This window comes from Suncus etruscus, chromosome 5 (assembly GCF_024139225.1).
Source record: "Suncus etruscus isolate mSunEtr1 chromosome 5, mSunEtr1.pri.cur, whole genome shotgun sequence".
Lineage (NCBI taxonomy): Eukaryota > Metazoa > Chordata > Mammalia > Eulipotyphla > Soricidae > Suncus > Suncus etruscus.
In genome coordinates, this window is record NC_064852.1 from 134,578,098 (window position 1) to 134,602,903 (window position 24,806).

Below are 24,806 nucleotides of genomic sequence, written 5' to 3' on the forward strand. Positions count from 1 at the left end.
ATCAAATGCATAAAAATTTCTACTCTTCAAAAACATTAATAAGAACAGGAAAAGATTCAGGATAAGAGGAAATTGGAAAGTTTTGAAAAGTAATGAGCAAGAGGGACCAAAAGAAGTAAGGGGAAGGAAGGAAGGAAGGAAGGAAGGAAGGAAGGAAGGAAGGAAGGAAGGAAGGAAGGGAGGGAGGGAGGGAGGGAGGGAGGGAGGGAGGGAGGGAAGGAGAGAGGGAAGAAGAAAGGGGGAGGGGGATGGAAGGAGGGAAGGAGAGAAGAAATGAAGGAGGGAGGGAATGAGGGAAGGAAGGAGGTAGAGAGAGGAAGGGAAGGAGGGAAAAAAGTACAGAGGGAGATAGGAAAGGAGGAAGAGAGGAAAGAAGGGAGGGAGGGAGGGAGGTAGGAGAGAGGGAAGAAAGAAAGAAGGGAGGAAGGGAGGGAGAGAAAAAGAGGAAGGAAGGAAGGAAGGAAGGAAGGAAGGAAGGAAGGAAGGAAGGAAGGAAAAAAGGAAGGAAGGAAGGAAGGAAGAAGGAAGAAGGAAGAAGGGAAGGAGGTTGGGAAAGAGAAGAAATGAAGGGAGGGAGGAAAGGAGGAAGGAAGTGAGGGAGTTAAGGAGGGAGAGAGGGAGGAATTAAGGAAGGGAGGTAAGAAGGAAGAAAGGGATGGAGGGTAGGAGAGAGGGAAGAAAGGAAGGGAGAGAAGAAAGGAAGGGAGGAAGGAAGGGGGAAGAAGGGAGGAAGGAAGAAAGAAGGAAGGAAAGAAGGAAGGGAGGGAGAAAGGAAGAAGGGAGAAAGGAAGGGAGGAAATGAGAAAGGAAGGAAAGAAGGAAGGATGGAGAAGAAAAGTAGTCATGTTTGTTGTGTATGTAAATATGTTATGGGATTATTATGTTACTGACCCTACCCTGATCGGTGATTGTGCCCTACCCTAGGGTGTATTATGTTGCAAGTCAGCCCCTGAAGAGGTTGGCTGAAGGATGGATGGAAGATGAGGTCTTTCCCCTCTAGCTCCGAGCACGCATCTGCCACCCTGTCCAGCCAATGGTTCTGAGGTGAAAAGGCAGGACAGTCAGGCTTGTGGAAATTATTAGCTTTATTTGGTGGACAAGACTGAAGTCCAAAGTCTCAGCCTTAGTTCCAGCAAAAAGCCTCTTGCAAAAAGACCCTTGTTTTAATCCCCAAAATCAGGTACCACCCAATGGTGGGATCAGATACCACCCAATGGTGGAAGCAGAATCAGGTACCACCCTAGGGTGGGGGCAGAATGCCAGATCACACCCTAGGGTAGGGCACAATCACGGATCAGGGTAGGGTCAGTAACAAAATAATCCCATAAAATATTTACATACACAACACATGTTGGTTTACAAAGAAAGACATTGACTTTTGGGTACCAGATAATACAGCAGACAAGGCATTACCCCTATACACTGCTCACAAGCTTTGATAGTTGGCAGTTCCTATGATCTGCTAAGCTCACCAGGGATGATCCCTGAGTGCAAAACAAGTCCACTCTGAGCACTGTGGAATGTGCCCCTAAATACACGAAAGAAAATATTGTCTCTGGTCCAGAATATATAAAATATTCTTTTTTTCCCACCCCCCAGAATATATAAAATATTCTTACTCCTTATAAACAAATATGAGAAATAAAAAAATGAGTAAAGATTGTCAAATTAATGGGAGAGTCAGGTGATAGTTCATTTGAGAGGATACATGTATTCTCACTAAGCACATGAAAAGATGTTTTGTATCATCAGTCATTAAGCAAATATGACTAAAGCCACTATAGAATATCTGGAAAATATTATATAAAACAAACATAAATAAATGCAGCATTATCAGGAATATCAAATGAATAGAATATTTATACATGCCTAGTGGAATTAAAAATAATACAGCACTTGGTAAAACATTTAATTATATAATGATATAAGGATAAACACTTCATGTTTTCACTTGTTTATACTAATAGAAATAAATTTATGTATTCTTAAAATATCTTTTACACAGGTTTATAGAATAAATATAAAAAACAATCTAAAATTAACCTAAATACTCATTTAATAATGATTAAGTAAAAATAATGTCTTATTCATGCAGTGAAGAACTAATTAGCATAAACTTATCATCAAAGGAGCAAAGACATCACTCACTCAACTTTATTTATATGAAGCAAAGACAATTGAATACTTTTTTATAAGTTTATGTAGATTATATTTCTAGTAATTAAAGTACTTCAGCAACATAAAACTATATTTATTGGGCCAAAGTATATATTTGCTTTACTAAGTACTTGAATTCCGATGTGATGAACTAAGTCTGTGGATATGCTGATACTAAATTGAATTGTCAACTTAAATTTGGATATTGTTTAAAATGTAAATTATATTTTTGTGACCCGGAAACAAAAACTTAAGTATCTAGAAAAACATTCTCAGAATAGAATTAAAAGACCCCCATTTATCCCCCACATTATTCTAAAATGGCACAGATGTAAAATATGGTAAAAATATTACTTTAATCCTGTTTTTCCTAGTTGGATTATTTATACTTCAAATTATTAACACTATTTTTTTATTTGTAATTGTTATCTATAATTAGTTGTTGTTATCCAGTATATTAAAAAGAATTACCCCCCTCAATATTTGAATGTGTATATGCTTTTGTTGTTGTTTTCTTTTCATATTTTTGAGGCCATCCCTGGCAGTGATCAGGGGTAACTGCTTGCTCTCTGCTCAAAAAAATCTTTAAAGTATGTATTGGGTTAAAATAACGAACAGAGTCCTTGAAGCTCAGAAATTAATGATATGATTCTCTCAAATTACCCACAAAACAAACTATTATTTAGCACATTGTGCATATAGTAGTGTGCAGTTCACAAAATGGTAATCTCTGCTAAGGGTTTATATGATTATTTTTGTGTTCTCACTCTATCATTCATATCTTCATCATCAAAAAACTACAAAATCATTACAAGATGTCAGAAATGCTTAGTCTGTTTGAGAAATACACTGTCGTTACAAATATCCTCAACTTTTAATTAGCAAAAGCAATACTAATAAGAAAACACAAGACATAGATCAAACAGATACTGAAGGGCCAACTGGAAATCCACTAGAAAGAAAATAAAAAAAAAATTGAAAAGAATACGGGGCCTGAGAGATAGCATGGAGGTAAGGCGTTTGCCTTTCATGCAGAAGGACGGTGGTTCGAATTCCGGCATCCCATACGGTCCCCTGTGCCAGCAAGCGGCAATTTCTGAGCATAGAGCCAAGAGTAACCCCTGAGTGCTGCCGGGTATGACCCCAAAACCCAAACACCCCCCCACCAAAAAAAAAGAATAAAGAATAAAAAGTATCGAACATTTGCAACAACATTATATATATATGGCAATTTTTTTCAATATTCTGTTAACTAGCTTTTTTTTATAGGGGGCCACATCCGACGGTGCTCAGGGGTTACTCCAGGCTATTTGCTCAGAAAGAGCTCCTGACAGGCACGGGGGACCATATGGGACGCCAAAATCCGAACCAGCTACCTTAGGACCTGGATCTGCTGCTTGCAAGGCAAATGCCGCTGTGCTATCTCCCCAGCCCCTAACTAGCTATTTTCATCTAAGAAAGTATCAGGTTTTTTTTTTGGTTCTCTCAATAAAGAATGGCTATCAAAAGAGGTATTGAAATAAATAAAAAACATCTTCTTACTTCTCCTGCCCCCAAAATAGCATTTTTAACTGATAATATTTTTATTGATGATTCAAGGAAATTCTTCCCAAGCCAAGATCACAATTTTTTCTCTTATATTTGTCTGTTGTATGTATTAGAGCATCATCTATGATTTACTTTGATACTTTGCAAGAAAATATTTGGATTAAATCTGGCAGAATACCTGTGTTTAGTGTTTAAGCAATGAATATAATCAGCATTTTGATCTTTCCACATACATACCACATATTCAAATATGTGACCCCTGTAGTTACTGCAAATAAAACATCAACAAGAAAGTTGAGTAAAGGGAAAATAGAGTATGCAATTTAAAAACTGAAAAAAATTCTTCACTAAAATTTTTATAAATATTTTTTATTTAAACACCTTGATTACATACATGATTGTGTTGTTGGGGTTTCAGTTATGTAAAGAACACCACTAAAATTTTAAACTTTCCCAGTAGAAAATGGTATCTCACATATCGCCAAATTTTAGCTACAAACAATTTTATCTTAAAATTTCTTAGAACTGCAGGATAGTAAAGCAATTTTGGTGCCTGCCTTACATGTGCTTGACCCAGATTTGATATCTAGCAGCTCACTGTGACCCAGGCATTATTGAGAGCATCTCTGGAGAACCCCAGCACTAACAGCTGTGACCCAAAGGACCCTTGGCTTTGGCCTCAATGCCCAGGTAATTTACAGTATTACAGGTTTTAAAAAGCACCAAGACCTCAGGTCTTGCATTGAACTGCTGCCCCAATGGCTGAAAATCACTTGTGGAATCCTTGGGCCTCTTGTGGAACTCTTAGGAAGCCTGCAAATTAATGACTTTAGTGTCTTTTAATTATTATTGTGGCAAGTTCATATGTAGACAATATGTTATGGTGCTGGAGTTGAAGCTGTGGGGAGCCAAAAATCCATCCCAAGATCTAGCATATGCAAAATGTGCATGCTCTGCCTCGTGACAATGTCCCTGCTTTTCTAATGTCTTTAAAAACCATTTCTATATCACACACAAAAGATCAAGCACTTAATTATCCCCAGTGTAGGTAAGAATATGAAATCAAAAGCTTAATGTAATAAATTAGAAAAATTATTGATAACTTGAATAGGTAAATATAGAAGCAATAGATATGACATTATAAGATTTATATTTCTAATTCCTATCGATGGCATAATCTATCTGATATGTATTAATTTAAGATGATTTACTTAAGGGAGTAGAAACTACACTTTGGAAATAACACTTTATAAAGTTTTATCATAAGCTAGATTAATTAATTGTTATAAAATGAACAAAGCTTTATTCAAAGTGAACTTTGCAAAATTGCCTTAAATATGACTGCAATAAACATATTTGTGTTATAAATAAAAACTCCTAATTATAGCTTTTGCATCACATCATAACTTAATCAGTTAATAATTGAAAGCTAGTGAAAAATGCTCATTTTCAGATCATTTATAAATATGAGACAAAATGTCTAAATAAAACTTTTTCCTTTGCATTTTATATGATTTATTTCCTACTCAAGCATGTGTAACATAGAATAAAAAGCAATTGTGTATCATTTAGTTGGCTTTTATAGGATTAGACATTTTTAATATTTGAGATATGCCTAAGGGAAGAAAATAAAAATTATGTATTTTTCTGTTTCTTTTGGTACAATTTTTCCAAAGCCAAGTTTTCCAGTTTTCTTAATATTTTGATGTTTTAAAAATCTAGTTCAAAAGACATTTTCAAAAAGTATCATTACATTAATTGGATATGATACTTATTATCTAAGTCATTATATTTTTGTCACTAAATTAAATATTTTATTTTATTTCACTCATTTTTACTTTTTTTGTTGCTGTTGTTTTATAATGTGTATCCACAAACACTAAACTTCTATTCTTAAATCATACACAAGCTTATCCACTGAACTTCTAAATAAATTAATAATAAGAAAACTGAGCAATATGAAACATAACCATGGTTTTCCCTTGAGTTGAGGTATATATGTGGATAGTTTATGCTAATCCAATGGTTTAGGCACATTCATCCATACAGTCACTGACGACAACACTGTATTGACATTTTGTTGGGAGAGATGGTTTTAAAACTCATGGCAGAATTAGTTTATTTTACAAAGAATAAGCTTTATCAATACAGAATTTCGCATCTGGATTAGTTTTTCTTCAAGATCAGAATATGTTTTTCCTCTTTCTTGTGAAAAATTGAAATTGGGAAAGATTTTTTGCAGTAATGAGCTAAATACTCTGGGGCTGGGATGAGGCATCAGATATGAAAGAAAGACACCTGATATTTCCCAGACCAATAATGAGAAATAGGGCCGAAGAGATAATACAGTAGTAGAGCATTTGCTTTGCACGCAGCTGACCCAGGACAGACTGGGGTTTGATTCCTGGAATCCTATATGGTCCCCCGAGTCTGCTAGGAGCGATTTCTGAGCACAGAGCCAGGAATAACCCCTGAGTACCGCCAGTTGTAACCCCCCCCCAAAAAAAAGAGAGAAATATATACAATAAAAAACAATTACTATTAAGGCATCATTAAATTATTATTTTATTATTTATTGTTTAATTATTAACTATTAGGTCATTATTTAGATGATTCTTGTACCTCGATGACATCAACTATAAAATTTTGAATTAAGATAAATATTTCAAGAGGAAGATGCTAGGTCATGTAGAAGTTTTGATCAACAGTCAAGAAAATAAAAATATGAAGATCCAGGACTAAAATGAGAATAAACAAATCCTTAACAAAATTAAAGTGAGTAATCAAGAAATAATCCTAAATTAAGGACATTTTAATGTAAAGTTGTAAAAAGTTAAATCAATGTTAATGTCCTGATGAATTCTCCCTATATATTTTCTAAGCACCTTATAGATTCACGTCTGCTATCAAGATCTTCAAACCACTTGATCTGATTATTGTTTATGGAGTTATGAAGAGGACTGAGTTCACTTTTTATGTAGATAATAAATTTTCCAAACACAACTAGTTGAAGAGAATTTTCTTGTTTCTCCTCCACCTCCTACCTGTCCACCTCCTCTCTTCTCTCCATATCCCTCTTCTCAGCCTCTCTCTCCTCCAACTCCTCCTCTAACTCCTGCATCTTCTCTACCATCTCTTCTTCCTCTTCTTTTTCTTCTTCTTCTTGTTCTTGTTCTTGTTCGTGTTCTTGTTGTTATTCTTCTTTTCTTCTTTATCTTCTCCTTCTCCTCCTCTTCCTCCTCCTACTCCTTTTCTTCTTCTTCTTCTTCTTCTTCTTCTTCTTCTTCTTCTTCTTCTTCTTCTTCTTCTCCTCCTCCTCCTCCTCCTCCTCCTCCTCCTCTCCTTCTTCTTCTTCTTCTTCTTCTTCTTCTTCTTCTTCTTCTTCTTCTTCTTCTTCTTCTTCTTCTTCTTCTTCTTCTTCTTCTTCCTCCACCTTTTTTATTCTTTATCTTCTTTTTCTTCTCTTCTTTTTTAATCTTTTTATTTTTTCTTTGTTTAAAAAAACTCAGCTAGAAGTTTTTTTATTTTTTGTGTACTTTTTAAGAAATCTTGGAGAGCATTTCTAGGGATGCCCAAGGATTACTACATCTCTGTACTCAAGAAAACTTCCTGGCCATATGAGTTGCTGGTGCTCAAACTTGGGTTGCTGCATAAAAGGCACATGTTTTGGCTCTTAATTTAATATATATACTCAATTAGTGATGAAAAATAAATATAAACCTAAGAATCTGAATTTGGATTTTTTATTCTATTCTGTTGATCTAAAGTTTTCTCCTTACTTCAGCACTATGCTGTTTTAATTACTACTAATTTACAGTACAGTATAAAGTTGAAGAAAATTATGCCTCCTTGTTTTCCCCCAAGACTTTTTTGTCCATTTAGCACATGTGTGGGGGTTATTGTTACATAAGAATTTTATGAGCATTTCTTCTATTGCTTTAAGAATACTATGAGTATCATTAGAGGAGCTGCATTGAAACTGTAAAGAGTTTGAGGGAATATTACCATTTTTGATTATGATAAGCATCCTAATCCATGTGTAGGAGCATAGTTTTCAATGATATTGAACAGGAGGTATGTTTAAGGATGGAACATCACTAACACAAAGATAATAAGAATGTTCTGCACATCAAAGGAAAGAATGATCAGAATACAAAGAAAGTCCACAAATTGTGAGACTTTATTTGTCTGCCACTAATCTGATAAAAGTTAATATTCAAGTTGTTTAAAATACTGGTAGAATTCTATAAGACAAAAAACTGAACTTTACCAAAACTGGGGATAAATGTTGAATAGAAAGGTAGAAATCAAGGTAGAAATACAAGTGATCAAAAGGCATATTAATATTAAACTCTCTATATCTCTAATTATCAGGAAAATCAAAATGCAAACATCAATGAAAAGTCACCTAAAAATCTTGGTACTGTCACTCATCAAAAAGGTCAATGACAAACAATTTTGGTAGAGATGTTAGAAAGATTAGAACTTCACTACTGGTGGGAATTTTGACAAGTAGAGACTTTCTGGAATACAATATGGACACTTCAATAACTATTTTTTTTTTTTTGGTTTTTGGGCCACACCCGGTAATGCTCAGCGGTTACTCCTGGCTATGTGCTCAGAAGTTGCTCCTGGCTTGGGGGACCATATGGGACACCGGGGGATCGAACCGCAGTCCGTCCAAGGCTAGCGCAGGCAAGGCAGGCACCTTACCTTTAGCGCCACCGCCCGGCCCCACTTCAATAACTATTAATTAAGCTAATATTTGACCCAGCAATTCACAACTAAAAATTTACCCCAAGAACCCAAAAGCACAATGCTGAAAATAGAACAGTACTGTTATGCTTATTGTAGCACTATTCACAATAAATAAAAATCCACAAACAATCTAAATGTCCAAAACCAAACTGGATAAGAAAATATGTCATGCACACAATGGAATACTAACCACTCACAAGAAAACATGAAATCATGCAATTTTCTGCTACATGTATAGACCTGAAAAGTATCATGTTAAATAATCCCATCAGAGAAAGAAAAGAGACTCAGAATGATATCTCATATGTGGAATATAAAAAAAAAATTCCTAGGAAATTTCTCAAAGGAGATAGAAATGAAAAGCTCAAAAACTGGTCTTCAGTGAATCTTACAACTGGAGTAGTGGTTTTAATTTCTAAGTTAGGGTAAAAGAACCACTAGTATAATGGTTGAGGGGAAATATGCCTGCCACAGAGACAGGATCAGAGTCAAGCGAAAATTGAATTTTGGCTAAAATTGCACACATTTGTGCAAAGATTTTTGTTGGAATATTTTATACTTAAAGCTCAATCATATGTATATTTCTAATTTTTTAGCTCACAGTAATTTAACTAAAAACATTAAAAAAATCAAATCAATATAAAAGACCTATGATAAACAATTTATGTTCAGCACTTAAATAGAGACAGGCTTTGTTGACTGTACCATGGCACAGTATCTATAGAGTAGATCGCATAAAATTTTAAGACTTATGGTACTACTATCAATCATATAAAATATATAGAAGTTTCTTAATTTGCTGGTGAAATAACTTAACTTTGACATTTTTAGAACATTTTGATAGTTTCTAAAAAAATTAAACATGCTTTTGCCTATGAATATAGCAATCTGAAAATTATTTCAGTATAAACCAAAGAAATGAATATATATTTTCTATAAATACATATAAAATTTATGACACCTTTCTCAAAAGTTTATTACACCTCAAAAGAAACAGTGCCCAGGATACAAGAGCCACCCACTAAGTGAGAGAAATTATTCACCCGACACTCATCAGATAAGGGGCTACTATCCAAAATATATAAGGCACTGACAGAACTTTACAAGAAAAAAACATCTAACCCCATCGAAAAATGGGAAGAAGAAATGAACAGACACCTTGACAAAGAAGAAATACAAATGGCCAAAAGGCACATGAAAAAATTCTTCACATCTCTAATCACTAGGGAGATGCAAATGAAAACAACTATGAGGTACCATCTCATGCCACAGAGATTGGCGCACATCACAAAGAATGAGAACAAGCAGTGTTGGCGGGGATGTGTAGAGAAAGGAACTCTTATCCACTGCTGGTGGAAATGCCGTCTAGTCCAACTTTTATGGAAAGCAATATGGAGAGTCCTCCAAAAACTGGAAATTGAGCTCCCATACAATCCAGCTATACCACTTCTAGGGATATACCCTAGGAACACAAAAAATACAGTACAAAAATCCCTTCCTCACACCTATGTTCATTGCAGCTCTATTTACAATAGCCAGACTCTGGAAACAACCAAGATGCCCTTCAATGGATGAATGGCTAAAGAAACTGTGGTACATATACACAATGTAATATTATGCAGCCTTCAGGAGAGATGAAGTCATGACATTTTCCTATACATGGATGTACATGGAATCTATTATGCTGAGTGAAATAAGTCAGATAATAGACTCATTCATCAATGGGTTTTTAAGAAAAATAAAAGACATTTTTGTAATAATTTTCAGAGACAAAAGAGAGGAGCCCACTACATGAAGCTCACCACAAAGGGTGGTGATTGAAGTTAGAGAAATAACTACATTGAGAAATATCATAACAATGTGAATGAATGAGGGAAGTAGAAAGCCTGTCTAGGTCACAGGCTGGGGGATGGAGAGAAGGGAAATTTGGAACATTCCTGATGGGAATGTTGCACTAGTGAAGGGGCGTGTTCTTTACATGACCAAAATCCAACCACAATCATGTTTGTAATCAAGGTGTTTAAATAAAGATTAAAAAATGTTATTATTGAGGTAAAATAAACATGTGCATCTATTCAGGTGTACACCCTAAGCTATTCAATAACAGTATACATTCAAAATTTGTTGCACTAAAAGCCTAGTTAATATTAGGCACCATGATGTCATCAGAATATGAAAATAACCCATTCACATTAGTTTATTCACATTAATTTGAATTTAGAACATTTATTTTTTTACAAAACAACTTATGTGTGTTTACCAAATATTTGTGTTTGTAGATTATAGTTTAAAATGTTTTAACAACATCACTAATAATTCATTCTAACTTGCTTGAAGAAATGTTACCCCACAAATATTCACGTATAAATTACCAACAAAGAGGTTGCTTGAATCATCAACATGCTATTTGAAGCTTAATCATCACGTTCCAATTCCTGTTCAAATATTAGAAATTAACTAATAACTAATATACTTCTGGAGAAAACAGTTTTATTAAGCATCCGATTAGTAAAGTAAATCTTAAAAGTATTTAAAATGTATGTAAAGGTGCTAGAGAAATAACATAGTAGGTTGGATGCTTTCCCATGCACTTGGTAAGCCTGGTTTTGATCCCTGTATCTCATAGGATCACCAGGGGACTGCCAGGAGTGACCCTGAGGCAGAACTAAGACAGGGTTGGGCACCACTGAGTGTGTCCCCAATACCCAGTAAATAAATTTAAAAAATGGGTAAAAATTGGCAAGAATATACAACAGTTTCTGTATTTATTCATTTGTTTTTTGATCATTTGGGTTATTTCCATATTCTGGCTATCATAAATAGTGTTACAGTGAACACACAACTGCAGAGGGCTTTTATTGTATGGTGTTTCTGAGTTCCTAGGGTATAACTCTGGAGGGGTACTGCTGTATCATAGGGAATCTCAATTTCCAGTTTTGTGAAAAATGTCCATATTGTTTTCCAAAAAGGTTGGACCAGTCAGCATCCTTATCAGCAATGAATGTAGAGTCCCTTTCTCCCCACATCCATATCAGTAATGGTTGTTCTTGCTTTTGTTTTGTGTACAAGTCTCTGCAGTGTGAAATGATATTTCATTATTTTGATTTGTATTTTTTTAATGTAGAGATTTTTTCATGTGCCTAATGGACATCTGTATTTTTTCTTAGAGGAAATGTATATTGTAAGGCAAATCCAATCATGAATAATTTGTAACCATGGCTTCTAAATTAAAAGAAAAGGCACAATAAGGATTAGAAATGGGCCAGATCAGTGGTGCAACAGTAGGCAATGTGCCTTGCACTGGCATCCCAAAATCTTCCCCCAAGCCAGGAGTGATTTCTGAGCGCATTTCCAGCAGTAATCCCTGACTGTCACCAGTTGTGGCCCCAAAACCAAACCAAACCAAAACAAAAAAACCCAACAACTAGAAACAATAATAAAAAAATAATTGATTCAGGGAAAATAGAGATAGTATCAGATCAAAGTATGTATCTACATGCACACAGCCCACTGGGTTCAATCCTTGGCACTACAGGATATGCCAGGAGTACAGCATTTTTTAATAGTTTTGGAGGAGAAGGAGCTAAATGATGCTCAAGAAAACCTGGGGTTAATACTAGAAATTCTTAGATCACAAGTTTTTGAAAAGGTCTGAGGAAATTATGCTGGACCCGGAGACCTCCAGAGATTCCAGGGATACTCCAATAATACTCCAAGGGTATCAATGTCACTCTTGATAGTACTCAGAGATCTCGGGCCTAAGCTCATCATTTTGGGGGATCAAATCCATTTATAAAGACAGCCTGCATTTTACCCACATGCACTATATCTAAACACTCTAAACACTGGGATGGTGGGTTTTTTTATTGGTTTGTGTTTGTTTCTGATTATGGGTCACACCCAGCAGTGCTCAGGGTTACTCCTGGTTCTGTGCTCCTGGCAGGCACGGGGCACCAAATAGGAGGCCGGGATTCAAACCACCATCTGTTCTGGATCAGCTCCTGCAAGGCAAATGACCTACCGCTGTGCTATATATCTCCAGCTCAACACTGGGACAGTTTTAACCTGGTATATATAATAGGCTACATCAGGAATGATACTTCAAAGTGCAGTCAAACTTTATCATTTTAAAATAGAAAAGGTTATTTTATTAATTTGCCTTAACAAATATCTAGGAACCCTTCATTCGTTTTCCACTCCACTGTAATTTCTTTCTCAAAATATATTCTAAATAAAGATGCTCTCTCTTCTTTTACATTATTTTGAGCTAAATATAATCTAGTAGTATGAGCAGATTTTTATAACTATTAATTTATAAAAAAACATCTATAAAAACCCAGTGGGCACCAGTTATGATTTAATATTTATTCTATATTTGTCATTTTTTTATTTGAATTTTACATGAGTAGCAAAGCTATACTTTAAAGTTGTTAGCTGTTTTATGTTGGTATATCAGGCAAATAAGTGTTTGATGCCGTGTGCTAATGTGAACTAAAAATAAAATCCCATCTGTTCACCTTTCAAACAACACAGCATCAATACCCTGCATATTGGGTACAACATAACTTAATAATACACAAATTTTAAAAAATTGTTTATTTTTATCTATAACAGAAGTACTTTTAAGAAGAAATAATTCATGTAAGAATCCTTAGAATACAACAAGTGTACTTGTCAAGATAAGCTAAGCATAAGTGAACCAAGTAATAGTTAACATAAATACTTAAGAAAGTATATCATGAATTTTTATAACTTCTTCCAAGAGTCTAAATAACTTAATATACTTAAAGTACATACCCATATACATTTACTAATTTAAAATATGATTTACAGAAAAATTTAATTAGAAAAGACAACTCTCACTTATGAATTATAGTAATATTTTGCCAAATAAATTATATTGCTTTACTGTTTCATTTTTAAGTAGTCTCCATATAACCAGTTCATTTACATTATTTTCCAATATTTTCAAGCTTATCAGTATTCTTGTTGGACTTTATTCATTAAACAAACCTGACAATAAGTAAGAAACATGAATTTATATTCATACAAACCAATTATGTTGTTTGACATATTTTAACCATGTTTCTCTGTTAAGAAAGTTTAAATTTAACATTTACTACTTAATATTTGCAGTAAATATTTTCCTTTTTTATTATCAAAAATTAATTTCTATTCATTAAATCATTCTTGCTATCCTATTTATCAAAATCAGATCTGATATATTTCGCTGAATTACCAAGAACACAACTAGTATTAAAAAAGTTTTGTTTGGTTTATTGATCTGATGGTACAGGACATTGACCTTGCTTTGTATTCAGCGGACTGGGCTTCCATTTATGGCATATCATATGGTCACCAAAGCTTCTCCAGTAGTGACTTTAAAGTGAGCATCAGAAGTAAGTCTTAAGCACCACTGGGTGTGGCGACAATGCTCCATCGAAAAGCAAACATTCTGTTTTGACATATAAAACCATACAGCACAGGGGTTGGAGAGATAGCATGAAGGTAGAGCATTTGCCTTACATGCAGAAGGATGATGGTTCGAATCCTGGCATCTCATATGGTCCCCCAAGCATGCCAGGAGTGATTTCTGAATGTAGAGCCAGGAGTAACCCGTGAGCGTTGCCAGTCGTGACCCAAAAATAAACAACTAAACAAACAAAAATACTGCACAGGTATATTACCATATGTATTTTATACCCAATATACTACTTAATGGAAATTTAAAATTTTATTTCTAGGAAATACCTTTTATTTTGCAAGAAAAATTAATTGCCTTGGTTTGGACAAGCATTGGCAAAGAATGATATCTATATATCTTCCTTTAGATTTGCTTATTTATGCATACAGATATATTAGTTAAAAATGAAATAAGCTGACCTGCAATAGCCCACAACAGTGTTGAAAATTCCTCTCCAGTAATAGAAATATTCTGAATCATTTCCTCTCTGACTTCATCTGATGTTCATGAATTTTCTCACCACAATAATTGGAATGAGTCACTTAATGTCTATGTCTTATCTTCACTACATGTATAATGACTCTTGTTATTTTATATTTGATTTTAATGTATGTTCTTGAAATTCATAACTTAATTATATTTTAATAGTGTAATAAAAATCCGATGATTAAATAAGCTGGGAAATCATGAATTTAGACTATTCAGGAAAACTTTATTGAGTAGTAAATGATATGATAATTTTAAGACAGTATCTAGTAGCTGTCTTCATTATCATATAGTGATAAAAACTAAACTTCCATAAATATGTTGATTTCATTGCTACATTACTTGCATTACTGTATGAAACATATACTGATGAATGTCTATGTCATGTAATGTATAAAATCAACCCATGCTTTTGGGTTAAAGCAGGCTGTAAACTAACAGACATGGACTCTATATTGGACATCTAATTTAATGTATATTTTAGGAGAATAAATATATTTGTTGAGTTGTTCCTTACCTAGCATTTTATTCTACATATCTGACTTTAAATAAATAAAATAAATAAAATTTTAATTAAATCACAATAATATAAACAGTTACAAGCTATTTTGTGATTAAATTTAAATAATACATAGTCCAACACACATCCCTTCACCAGTGCACATTTCCCATCACCAATTTCTCCCACACTTCCTTTTGGTCTCTCCCCTTTCTGCTTCTTTGGCACTTTTATTCTCTCTTCTTCTTTCTATATTTCTTTTATTTTATTTTCAAGCATTGTGGCTTTCAAAATTGTTACCAAAAAGGTATCATGTATGTCACTTTATCCTTTTTCAGCATGCAGTGCTTGTCCAGAGTGATAATTTCCAAATATAGTGTCATAGTGGTCCCTTATCTGCCCTTACGGCAATCTTTTACTATTTGCAGCAAACTTCCAACTTCCAACTGTTCCTTCTGAGCATAATTTCTATTGTCTGAGGGTAGTAATGTCTTATTATCTTTTTTATAATCCACAAATAAATGTTAAAAATTCTATTTCTGTCCTCTCTTTGCCTTTTCCTCAGCATATTACTCTCCATATCCATTCATGTAAAACATATTTCATAATTTCATTTTTCTTAGAGATGTGTTGGGAATTTTTTGTTTCTGACGAAAATAAAAGATTTTTCCTGGGGCCGGAGAGATAGCATGGAGGTAAGGCGTCTGCCTTTCATGCAGTAGGTCATCGGTTCGAATCCTGGCGTCCCATATGGTCCCCCGTGCCTGCCAGGAGCAATTTCTGAGCCTGGAGCCAGGAATAACCCCTGAGCACTGCCGGGTGTGACCCAAAAACCACAAAAAAAAAAAAAAAAGATTTTTCCTATATCCATTGTGTAGATGTACCAAAGATTTTTTTATTCACTCATCTGTTCTTGGCACTTGGGTTCTTCCCAGACTCTGGAAATTTTGAATAGTGTTGTAATAAACATAGGGCACAAATGCCTTTTCTTCGCATTGTAATTTAGGATCTGTAAGGTATATATTCTAAAGAGTTGGATATCTGGGTCACATGGAGCTAAATTCGAAATTTTTTTATGGATTGTCCATATTGTTTCCCAGAAAGCCAACATTCTCACCATCAGTTAATGCAGTGCTCAAATAGCAGGGCGACCCCTAGGGGGGCTCAAGACTCCGTAAAGGGGGGCTCGTTTGACCTCAGCAAACACTGTTATAATAAGCTAAGCCCTCTCGTTTATGTCTCTGTATGTCTCTGGAGCTGAGAGTTGCTGTGTCCTGCGTCAGACCCTGCTTCTAATAGCTATGCATTGCAAAATGTGATCATTATAGCCATTAATTCCGACATCACCTCTGATTAAAACATCTCAAATTATTTTATATATTTTTGTTTTGCAGGTTAAAGTTTTTTTTTTTTTTTTTTTTTTTTTTTTTAGTAAAGAGACTATTTACAGTCGCGCGAGGGCGCAAAAAATGTTTTCTTCTTCCTAGGGGGGCATGGCAGAAAATAATTGAGAAGCACTGAGTTAATGAGAGAATTTAATGCCCTGGATCTGTGCCAACATTTTTCTTTTTGATCTGTGCTAATGTCTGTGGTGTGAGATGATGTAGCTTTGTTGTTTTTATTTGGATTTTACTGTGGCTCAATGATGAGGAGTTTTTTTTATGTGCCTTTTGGTTACTTGTATTTCTTCTTAGATGAAATATCTGTTCATCTCTTCTTCCCATTTTTGAATGGGATTATATATGTTTTCTTGTAAGGCTCCACTAGTGTCTTATGTTTTTTAAATATTAACCTTCTATAAGATGGATATTGGGTGGTCTTTGTATCCTGATCATTATTTCCTTTGAGGCATAGAACCATCTTAGTTTAATGTAGACCTATTTATTTATAGTTGCTTTGACTTGTTTGAACAGGGGTTTTTCATCCTTGATGATAACTTTAGTTTCAATGTCATAGAGAGTTCTGTCTAGGTTTTCCCCTAAAAACATTGTTGTTTCAGATCTGATATCAAGGTAATTATCCATTATTTTTGATTGTTGTGCATGTCAGTAAAGAGAGGTCTGAGTTCACTTTTTGCATGCAGTTGACCATTTTTCTAACCACTTGTTGAAGTGGCTTTCCTTGCTTTACTTCATATTTCCTGCCACTTTATAAAAAATTAACTTGATCATATACATAGGATTAGTCTCAGTATATTTAAGTCTATTCCAGTGATATTAATTTCCATCTTTATTCAGATACCTTTGTGTTTTTAATGACTACTGCTTTATAGTACAATTTGAGCATGGGGAAAATGATACCTCTGATCTTCTTTTCTCCAAGGATTGCTTTGGCTTTTTATGGAGGTTTATTGTCCAATATGAATTTTAGTAGTGTTTGACCTATTTATTTAAAAAATGGCATGGATACTGTACTTTGATTTCTATTTTATAAAAATTCAGTTGCTTTTGTTTTTCAAAGGTAAATTAATCCCAATATACTGAGTTTGAGAGACCATTCTTTTAATTAAATCTATCTCTTGTTTTATTGTATAAGTCCACTTCCATTGTGATTAGCCAATATCTTTCTTATTCATGTAACTTTTTCTCTAACCTAATATGCCTGCTGTCTTGCACAGCCCAAAGTATTATCATTTTAGAAATGTTACTTTATTATTGTTTGCTCATTATTGTGATAGGCTTGTTATTGATAGACAAATTATTATATAAGCCATCAAGAATATAATATATATAAATAGATTATTATATTTTAAAATACTTTGAATAATTACTTATAGCATTTTAATCATTGTAATATATAAAATTATGGTTGAGAAGAGTCATTCTCTAAACAGCAACAGGACAATCCACTAAAAAGATTAATTTTTTCTATTAAGATATACAATAAAGATGAAATCATCTCATTGAAAAATTGACATAGATGAAAAATAATTACACTAATATGTATGATTAAATTAATAAATTCCTGGCTATATACTCAAATCCTCTACTTCTATGAAACTTATGTCACTAACATATGAATACTTCATGAGTTTCTTTTCTGAAAATCTAACTTACTACACCCATCTTACTATATATAGTAAGGTACAAAAATTAAATGATATATTAGTCATATTAAGCTTACTATGCTATGTAATATGATAAATTAACAATCAATATTAAAATAAATATGTGCTTTTCCTAGATATGAAGGAAAAATCCATTAAATTGGATATTTTGTATGTGTAAGTGGAAGGGAAAATCGTTATAATCTTTTAGTAAAACTATTCTTTGAGGGGGTTGGAGAGATAGCATAGAGGTAGGGTATTTGCCTTGCATGCAGAAGGACGGTGGTTCAAATTCCGGCATTCCATATGGTTCCCTGAGCCTGCCAGGAGCTATTTCTGAGCTTAGAGCTAGGAGTAACCCCTGAGTGCTGCTGGATGTAACCTAAAACAAACAAACAAAACAAACAAACAAAACAAACTTATTTTTGAGATATTTATTAATGAGTATTTGCCACCAAAATATGAAATGTTTTCATGAAATTTTAATAGATTCCAATGCTTAGTACGTATTTGTTTATTTCTTTTTAATGTAACCATAGCCTTATAAATAATCTTGAATATATATGTGATATGGTTTGTGTGTATCTCTGTGAATTTTGTGTATATGAATAGTATGAATTTGTTTAGATATATTTTAGGTAGTCTGGTAGAGAGCATATTATAAAACAAATGACAACTTTGAATTTGTTACTATGCTTTCTAGTAATACCATTTTCTGTTTATAATACATTATAGAGCAAATAATTTTAGATTGAGGTGAAATCTGATCTTTGTATTCAGTTTTCAGAATGTAGTAGATAAACTTTAATGTTCCATATAACTACTCTATGCTTTATGTATCATAAAGTAAGTTTATCATAAGTATAAAATTGATTTGCACAGAATTTAAATGATTTTTGTAGCAAAAAAAATCATCTCAACGTTTTTTACCTTATTGACTTTTCTTCCAATGCTACAGTATAAAAGGAAACTATAGGTTCATCAGATTTGAAACCAAAATTAGAATTTTCTATTATAGGTATAATTTTGTTATCTCCTTATTTAAAAACTATTACTTAGCACTTTATATTCCATTCGAACTTAAAATATCTTCTGGAAGAAAAAGCATTAAAATTTCAAGTGATTCTTTAATGTTAAAATTAAATGTAAATTATATTTTATACTAATTTACTATTTTTAAATGTCTTTTATTTTTCTTAAAACCCATAGATAAGTGAGACTATTCTGATCCAGGTAGGTTTTCTTATATCTTTATTTAAACACTTTGATTACAAATATGATTGTGGTTGGGTTTCAGTCATGTAAAGAACACCCCTTTTCATTAGTACAACATTCCCATCACTGATGTCTTAAACCTTCCTCCTCCCCACCTCACCCACACCTGTACTCTAGACAGGCTTTCTACTTCCCTCAATCATTCACATTGTTATGATAGTTCTCAGTGTAATTACTTCTCTAACTGCACTCACCACTCTTTGTGGTGAGCTTCATGTTGTGAGCTGGACCTTCCAGCCCTCCTCTCTTTGTCTCTGAGGATTATTACAAAAATGTCTTTTATTTTTCTTAAAACCCATAGATGAAGGAGACTATTCTCTCCCTCTGACTTTTTTCATTCAGCAAAATGGATTCCATGTACAACCATGTATAGGAAAATGTCATGACCACATCTCTCCTAATGGCTTCATAATATTCCATTGTGTATATGTACCACAGTTTCTTTAGCCTTTCATCTGTCGAAGGTCATCTTGGTTGTTTCCAGAGCGCTATTGTAAATAGAGCGGCAATGAATATAGGTGTGAGGAAAGGATTTTTGTATTGTATTTTTGTGTTCCTAGGGAGTGTAGCTAGGAGTTCCCTAGGTGTGGTGTAACTGGATAGTATGGGAGCTCAATTTCCAGCTTTTGGAGGAATCTCCATATCACTTTCCATAAAGATTGGACTGGACAGGATTCACCAGCAGTGAATAAGAGTTCCTTTCTCTTCACATTCCTGCCAGCACTGCTTACTGCCATTCTTTGTGATGTGCTCCAATCTATGTGACGTGAGATGGTACCTCATAGTTTTTCTGATTTGCATCTTCCTGATGATTAGTGATGTGGAGCATTTTTTCATGTATGGTTTGGCTATTTGTATTTCTTCTTTATCAAAGAGTCTGTTCATTTCTTCTTTCCATTTTTGATGGGATCAGATTTTTTTTTTCTTCTAAAGTTCTTTCAGTGCCTTGTATATTTGGGACATTAGTCCCTTATCTGATGGTTATTGGGTGAATAGTTTCTTCCACTCAGTGGGTGGTTTTGTATCCTGGGCACTATTTACTTTGAGGTGCAGAAGCTTCTCAGCTTAATATAGTCCCATCTGTTTATCTCTGCTTCCACTTGTTTGGAGAGTGCTGTTTCCTCCTTGAAGATGCCTTTAGTCTTAATGTCATGGAGTGTTTTACCTACGTGTTGTTCTATATACCTTATGTTTTCAGGTGTGATATCAAGGTCTTTATTTCATTTGTATTTTACCTTCATACATGTGCTAGCTGGGATATGATTTCGCTTCAAGTGGCTAACCATATTGCCAACATCACTTGTTGAAGAGGCTTTCCTTGAACCATTTAGGATTTCTTGCTCCTTTATAAAAAACTAGGTGATTGTATTTCTGGGGAACGTTCTCTGAGTACTCAAGCCTATTCCCCTGATCTGAGGGTCTGTCTTTTATCCAATACCATGCTTTTTTTTTTTTTGTTGTTAACTATTGATTTGTAATACAGTTTAAAATTGGAGAAAGTAATGCCTCCCATATTTCTTTTCCCAAGGATTGCTTTAGCTGTTCGAGGGTGTTTATTGTTTCAAATGAATTTTAGAAGTGTTTGATCCACTTTTTTGAAGACTGTCATGAGTATTTTTAAAGGGATTACATTAAATCTGTATGATGCTCTGAGGAGTATTGCCATTTTAATGATGTTTATATTTCTCTTGAGTGATTTCTTCCTATCAAATGTTATATAAACAAGTTTATATGTTAAGAAGAACTCTCCACTAGATTCTTCTCCCAAGCAATTATAAATTTTAATCTACAGAAAATAAATCAGTGGAATGGTGATTATTTAATTTTTTCTATTATGGTCCTTAACTGAGCTCAGGGACAAAACATGGAGTCAAGTATTGAAACATGTCACTTCATGCAAAGTTCCTACCCACTTTACTATCATTCTGGCCACCTAGCTATAGGTATTATTTGTTTTTGTTCAGGGGCCACATCCAGCTGTGCTTAGGACTTCCTCTGGTCTCTTTGGTCCTGGATCACTTCTATCAATGCTTCAAAGATCAGGGATCAAATCACAAGCAAGGCATGCATCCTATCTTTAGTACTATTGCTCAGACCCTTGGATGTAGATATTCTTTTTTTGTTTGTTTGTTTTTTGTTCTTTGGGTCATACCTGGAGGCACTCAGGTGTTACTCCTGGCTCTGTGCTCAGAAGTTGCTCCTGGCAGGCTCAGGGGACCATATGGGACGCCTAGATTTGAACCAGGTTCTGTCCTGTGTTGATCATGTGGAAGGCAAATGCTTTAGTGCTGTGCTTTCAGTCCAACCCCAGATGTAGATATTCTTAATAAATAAGCACATTATCATATCTATAAATATAGAATATTATTTAAAAAGAGACACACGGAGCTCTAATAAATCATATATCTCCACATTAGACTAAATAATCTGAAGGTAAAATATAAAATAGTTCAATCACAATAAGAGAAGAAAACTCATGAATATATTTTATACTGTAAATGGATAACATAGATATTAATAATAAATAAACAAGTAAAGTTTAAAAGAAATCATAGAAGTTTGTTATATGCACTCATTACAGGAACATTTTTTAAAATATTACTAGTTCCTAAACTTTTCTATAATATTTAGTTAATCTCTGTCAAAGTGTTATCTGGTTTATTAACAAATGTACAAATGATTTTACTAAATTTTATATGATTTATATAATTTATATATTATATATAATTTATAATTTATGATATATAAATGTTGCTCAGTGCTTAACTGTGCTTTTATAAAAAGAAGAGGTGGTGATAACAATATGGTATGTACTGTTATTAATAAGAATGTAACAAAGTTTTCAGTTCTACTATACTTCTAATGTACTTTATTTTATATTTCCTAAGAAAAAAATGTTCTGAAAGGACAGTAATTATTTAATTTCTTTTCAAAGTGAGTTTTCATTCATTCACATACCTTATCTTGATTCTACTAAAATATTCTGCAAAGTTTTCAATTTATTACTTTTATTTATTTACTTATTTATTTTTTATTGTTATTATTTATTTGGTTTTTGGGTCACACCCGGCAGGGCCCAGGGGCTACTCCTGGCTCTATGCTCAGAAATTGTCTCTGGCAGGCTCGTGGGACCTTATGGGATGCTGGAATTCTAACCCCAGTCATTCTGAATGCAATGCAAACGCACTACTGCAGTGCTATCTCTACAGCTCCCAATTTATTACCTTTAAAAACTTTCAGGGATGCAATTACAGTTCTTTGCTTGGAGTTTATATACATTTTATATTATAAAATTATTTTTCTATCTAGTATTTATCATTTTTACTCTATAACTAGAATTTTCTAATTTAAATGGAAATTATAAAATATCTATGAATTGATTGGACCTGATGAAGTGTCATAACATATTGATACATTTGTGTTCAATATTTTCTGTTATTTATTATCATTGTAATGTCACCTTCACTTAAGGTAAGGAAGATGTAATATTATAATGAGAGCCAATAGAGAAATAACAGTCCTGGTAGAGTTATTCAGGAAAATATGACAATTTTACTCATAGCATTGTTATTACTCGCCATGTGAATACTTAAAAGTTAAAAATACTAAAATTGCAGAAATTAATGTCATGGTATAAGTTTCTGCAAGTAATGACTTGAATAAAAGAAAAAAGAAAAAATTATGGTTAAGGGAGAGGTGCAAGTTCACATGATGACTTGATATAAAAGATAGAAACCCAGGGCATAATGTTCTAATACCACACTCAAAACTAAAAACCATTATCTTTTCATCCCAGCCCATCACTATCAAGAATCAAATTAACTCTATTTCTTATATTAGTGAGGAGAGAAAATATTTTATATGAATGGTTTTATAGTATTATAAGGAATGTCATTCCTTTTTCAAAGGGTTTACGTCAGAAAGGATTATCACCTCAAAAGTACTTACTCTAACCCACGCAAAAAATGGATTTAGTAAATTAGATTAACAAATGATTCTCTATTTGGTTAAGTCAACCCATAAAAATAGTACAAGAAAATCAGAATTTTGATCAAGATTATCTGAGACATTTATTCAGGTTGATCAAATAAGCAATCCATTTTCTGTGAATATTCATTGAGCATTTCATACTTAATTTTACCTTTATTGGCTCTAAATCTTGTCATCATGCAAATGTTTTTATCACTAGTCACACATGCTACCACGTTTATTCTTGATAAACTTCAAATTTTTGGTGCTGTAGTAAATACCAACAAAACAATTGTGCATGACCTCACTATTTATGATTCCAGTACTGGTAAAGTAGCAGTGGTTGCTTTAGTCTAAATTTATTCCACTTTCCGAAATTCCCTGTTCAAAACTTTGCCCCTTGTGACAAAGACAAGCATGTTCTATACACAATTTTTTTTAATCATATGTTCAGTCTATCAGGACTAACCCATGAATAAAACAACAAAATTCACTTAAAGGTATTTCATGACAAAAGAACAAATATAATTTAAATATAATGAAAAAAATCATACTAAATTCTAATGCAAAAAATTTGAAAGTTTTACTTATAACTTTGTCATTACTCATTGTGTAAACACTCAGAAAATTTCAAAAACATTACTATAGCACTAAATGCTATACCACTGTAGTGGTGGCAGGAACATTGCACTGGTGAAGGGTGGTATAAATCTATGACTGAAAACCAATTACGAACTATTCTGTTACCATGATGCTTAAATAAAGAAATTAATCTAAAAAATAAGAGAAACAAGCAAACAGAAATAAAGATTGTACTGTTTTGTATTAGAAATTCTACATTAAAATAAATATATTTAAAACCTTAAACATATGTATAATATATTTATAGATAAATAATAAAAAAGCAAACTTTCAAGTATGAAATTCTTGATTAAGAATTAGAATGCGGGACTGTCTTCCTTCTGCCTGCCACTGGAGGGCGCCTCGCAGTCCTGCATCCGACATCCACTACTGGCCCCCAGGCTCCTGGAACAACCCCTGGCACCATGGCTGAGAGACATGTCCACCAGGCGAGGGTATACAAACACCCCGACCATCTGTGGGTCTGGGGTAAGAACACGTACCTGGACGAGAACCAGCGCACCTGGCTGCCCATCATTATTGAGAATGGCTCGAAACGCCAAGTGCTCGTGCGCCAGGAAGATGTGGAGAAGGGAGAGGCTATGAGCCCCAGCCAGCTCAGCCCCCACCGGCTGCCCATGATGTGGCAGCTGTACCCTAGAAACAGGTACCGGGATTCAGACTCCAACTTCTGGCGAATCGTCTACCATGTGAAGATTGACCAGCGAGAGGACCTAATGTTGGAGCAGATTCCGGATCCCGAGTAGACCAACTGATAGCCAGCGCCATGGGGTGCCTGTGCACCCCGAGTGTCCCAGGAGAAGTGCTCTTCCAATCCCTACTTTTAGAGAAGCCCATCATTTCCCAGCACCCCTGGATCAAAACCCCCCAGATACAGCGCCCCCCCTCCCCATACAGCCCTTAGCCCCATTTTATCTGCTGTTCAGCACCCCTGGATCAAAACCCCCCAGATACAGCGCCCC

General features: G+C 34.1%; 1 protein-coding gene across 1 annotated transcript; it reads left to right on the forward strand.

Annotated features, from left to right (window-relative positions):
* The first annotated feature begins 24,248 nt into the window (after positions 1 to 24,248).
* LOC126008700 (T-cell leukemia/lymphoma protein 1A-like) lies at positions 24,249 to 24,590 on the forward strand. Its single transcript, XM_049772936.1, has one exon. It carries the CDS (start codon positions 24,249 to 24,251, stop codon positions 24,588 to 24,590), a length of 342 nt encoding a protein of 113 aa, XP_049628893.1.
* Positions 24,591 to 24,806: the final 216 nt, after the last annotated feature.

What these genes read in the sequence shown, in the direction of transcription:
- LOC126008700 (XM_049772936.1), top strand. Translation starts at nt 24,249, where the DNA reads ATGGCTGAGAGACATGTCCACCAGGCGAGGGTATACAAACACCCCGAC.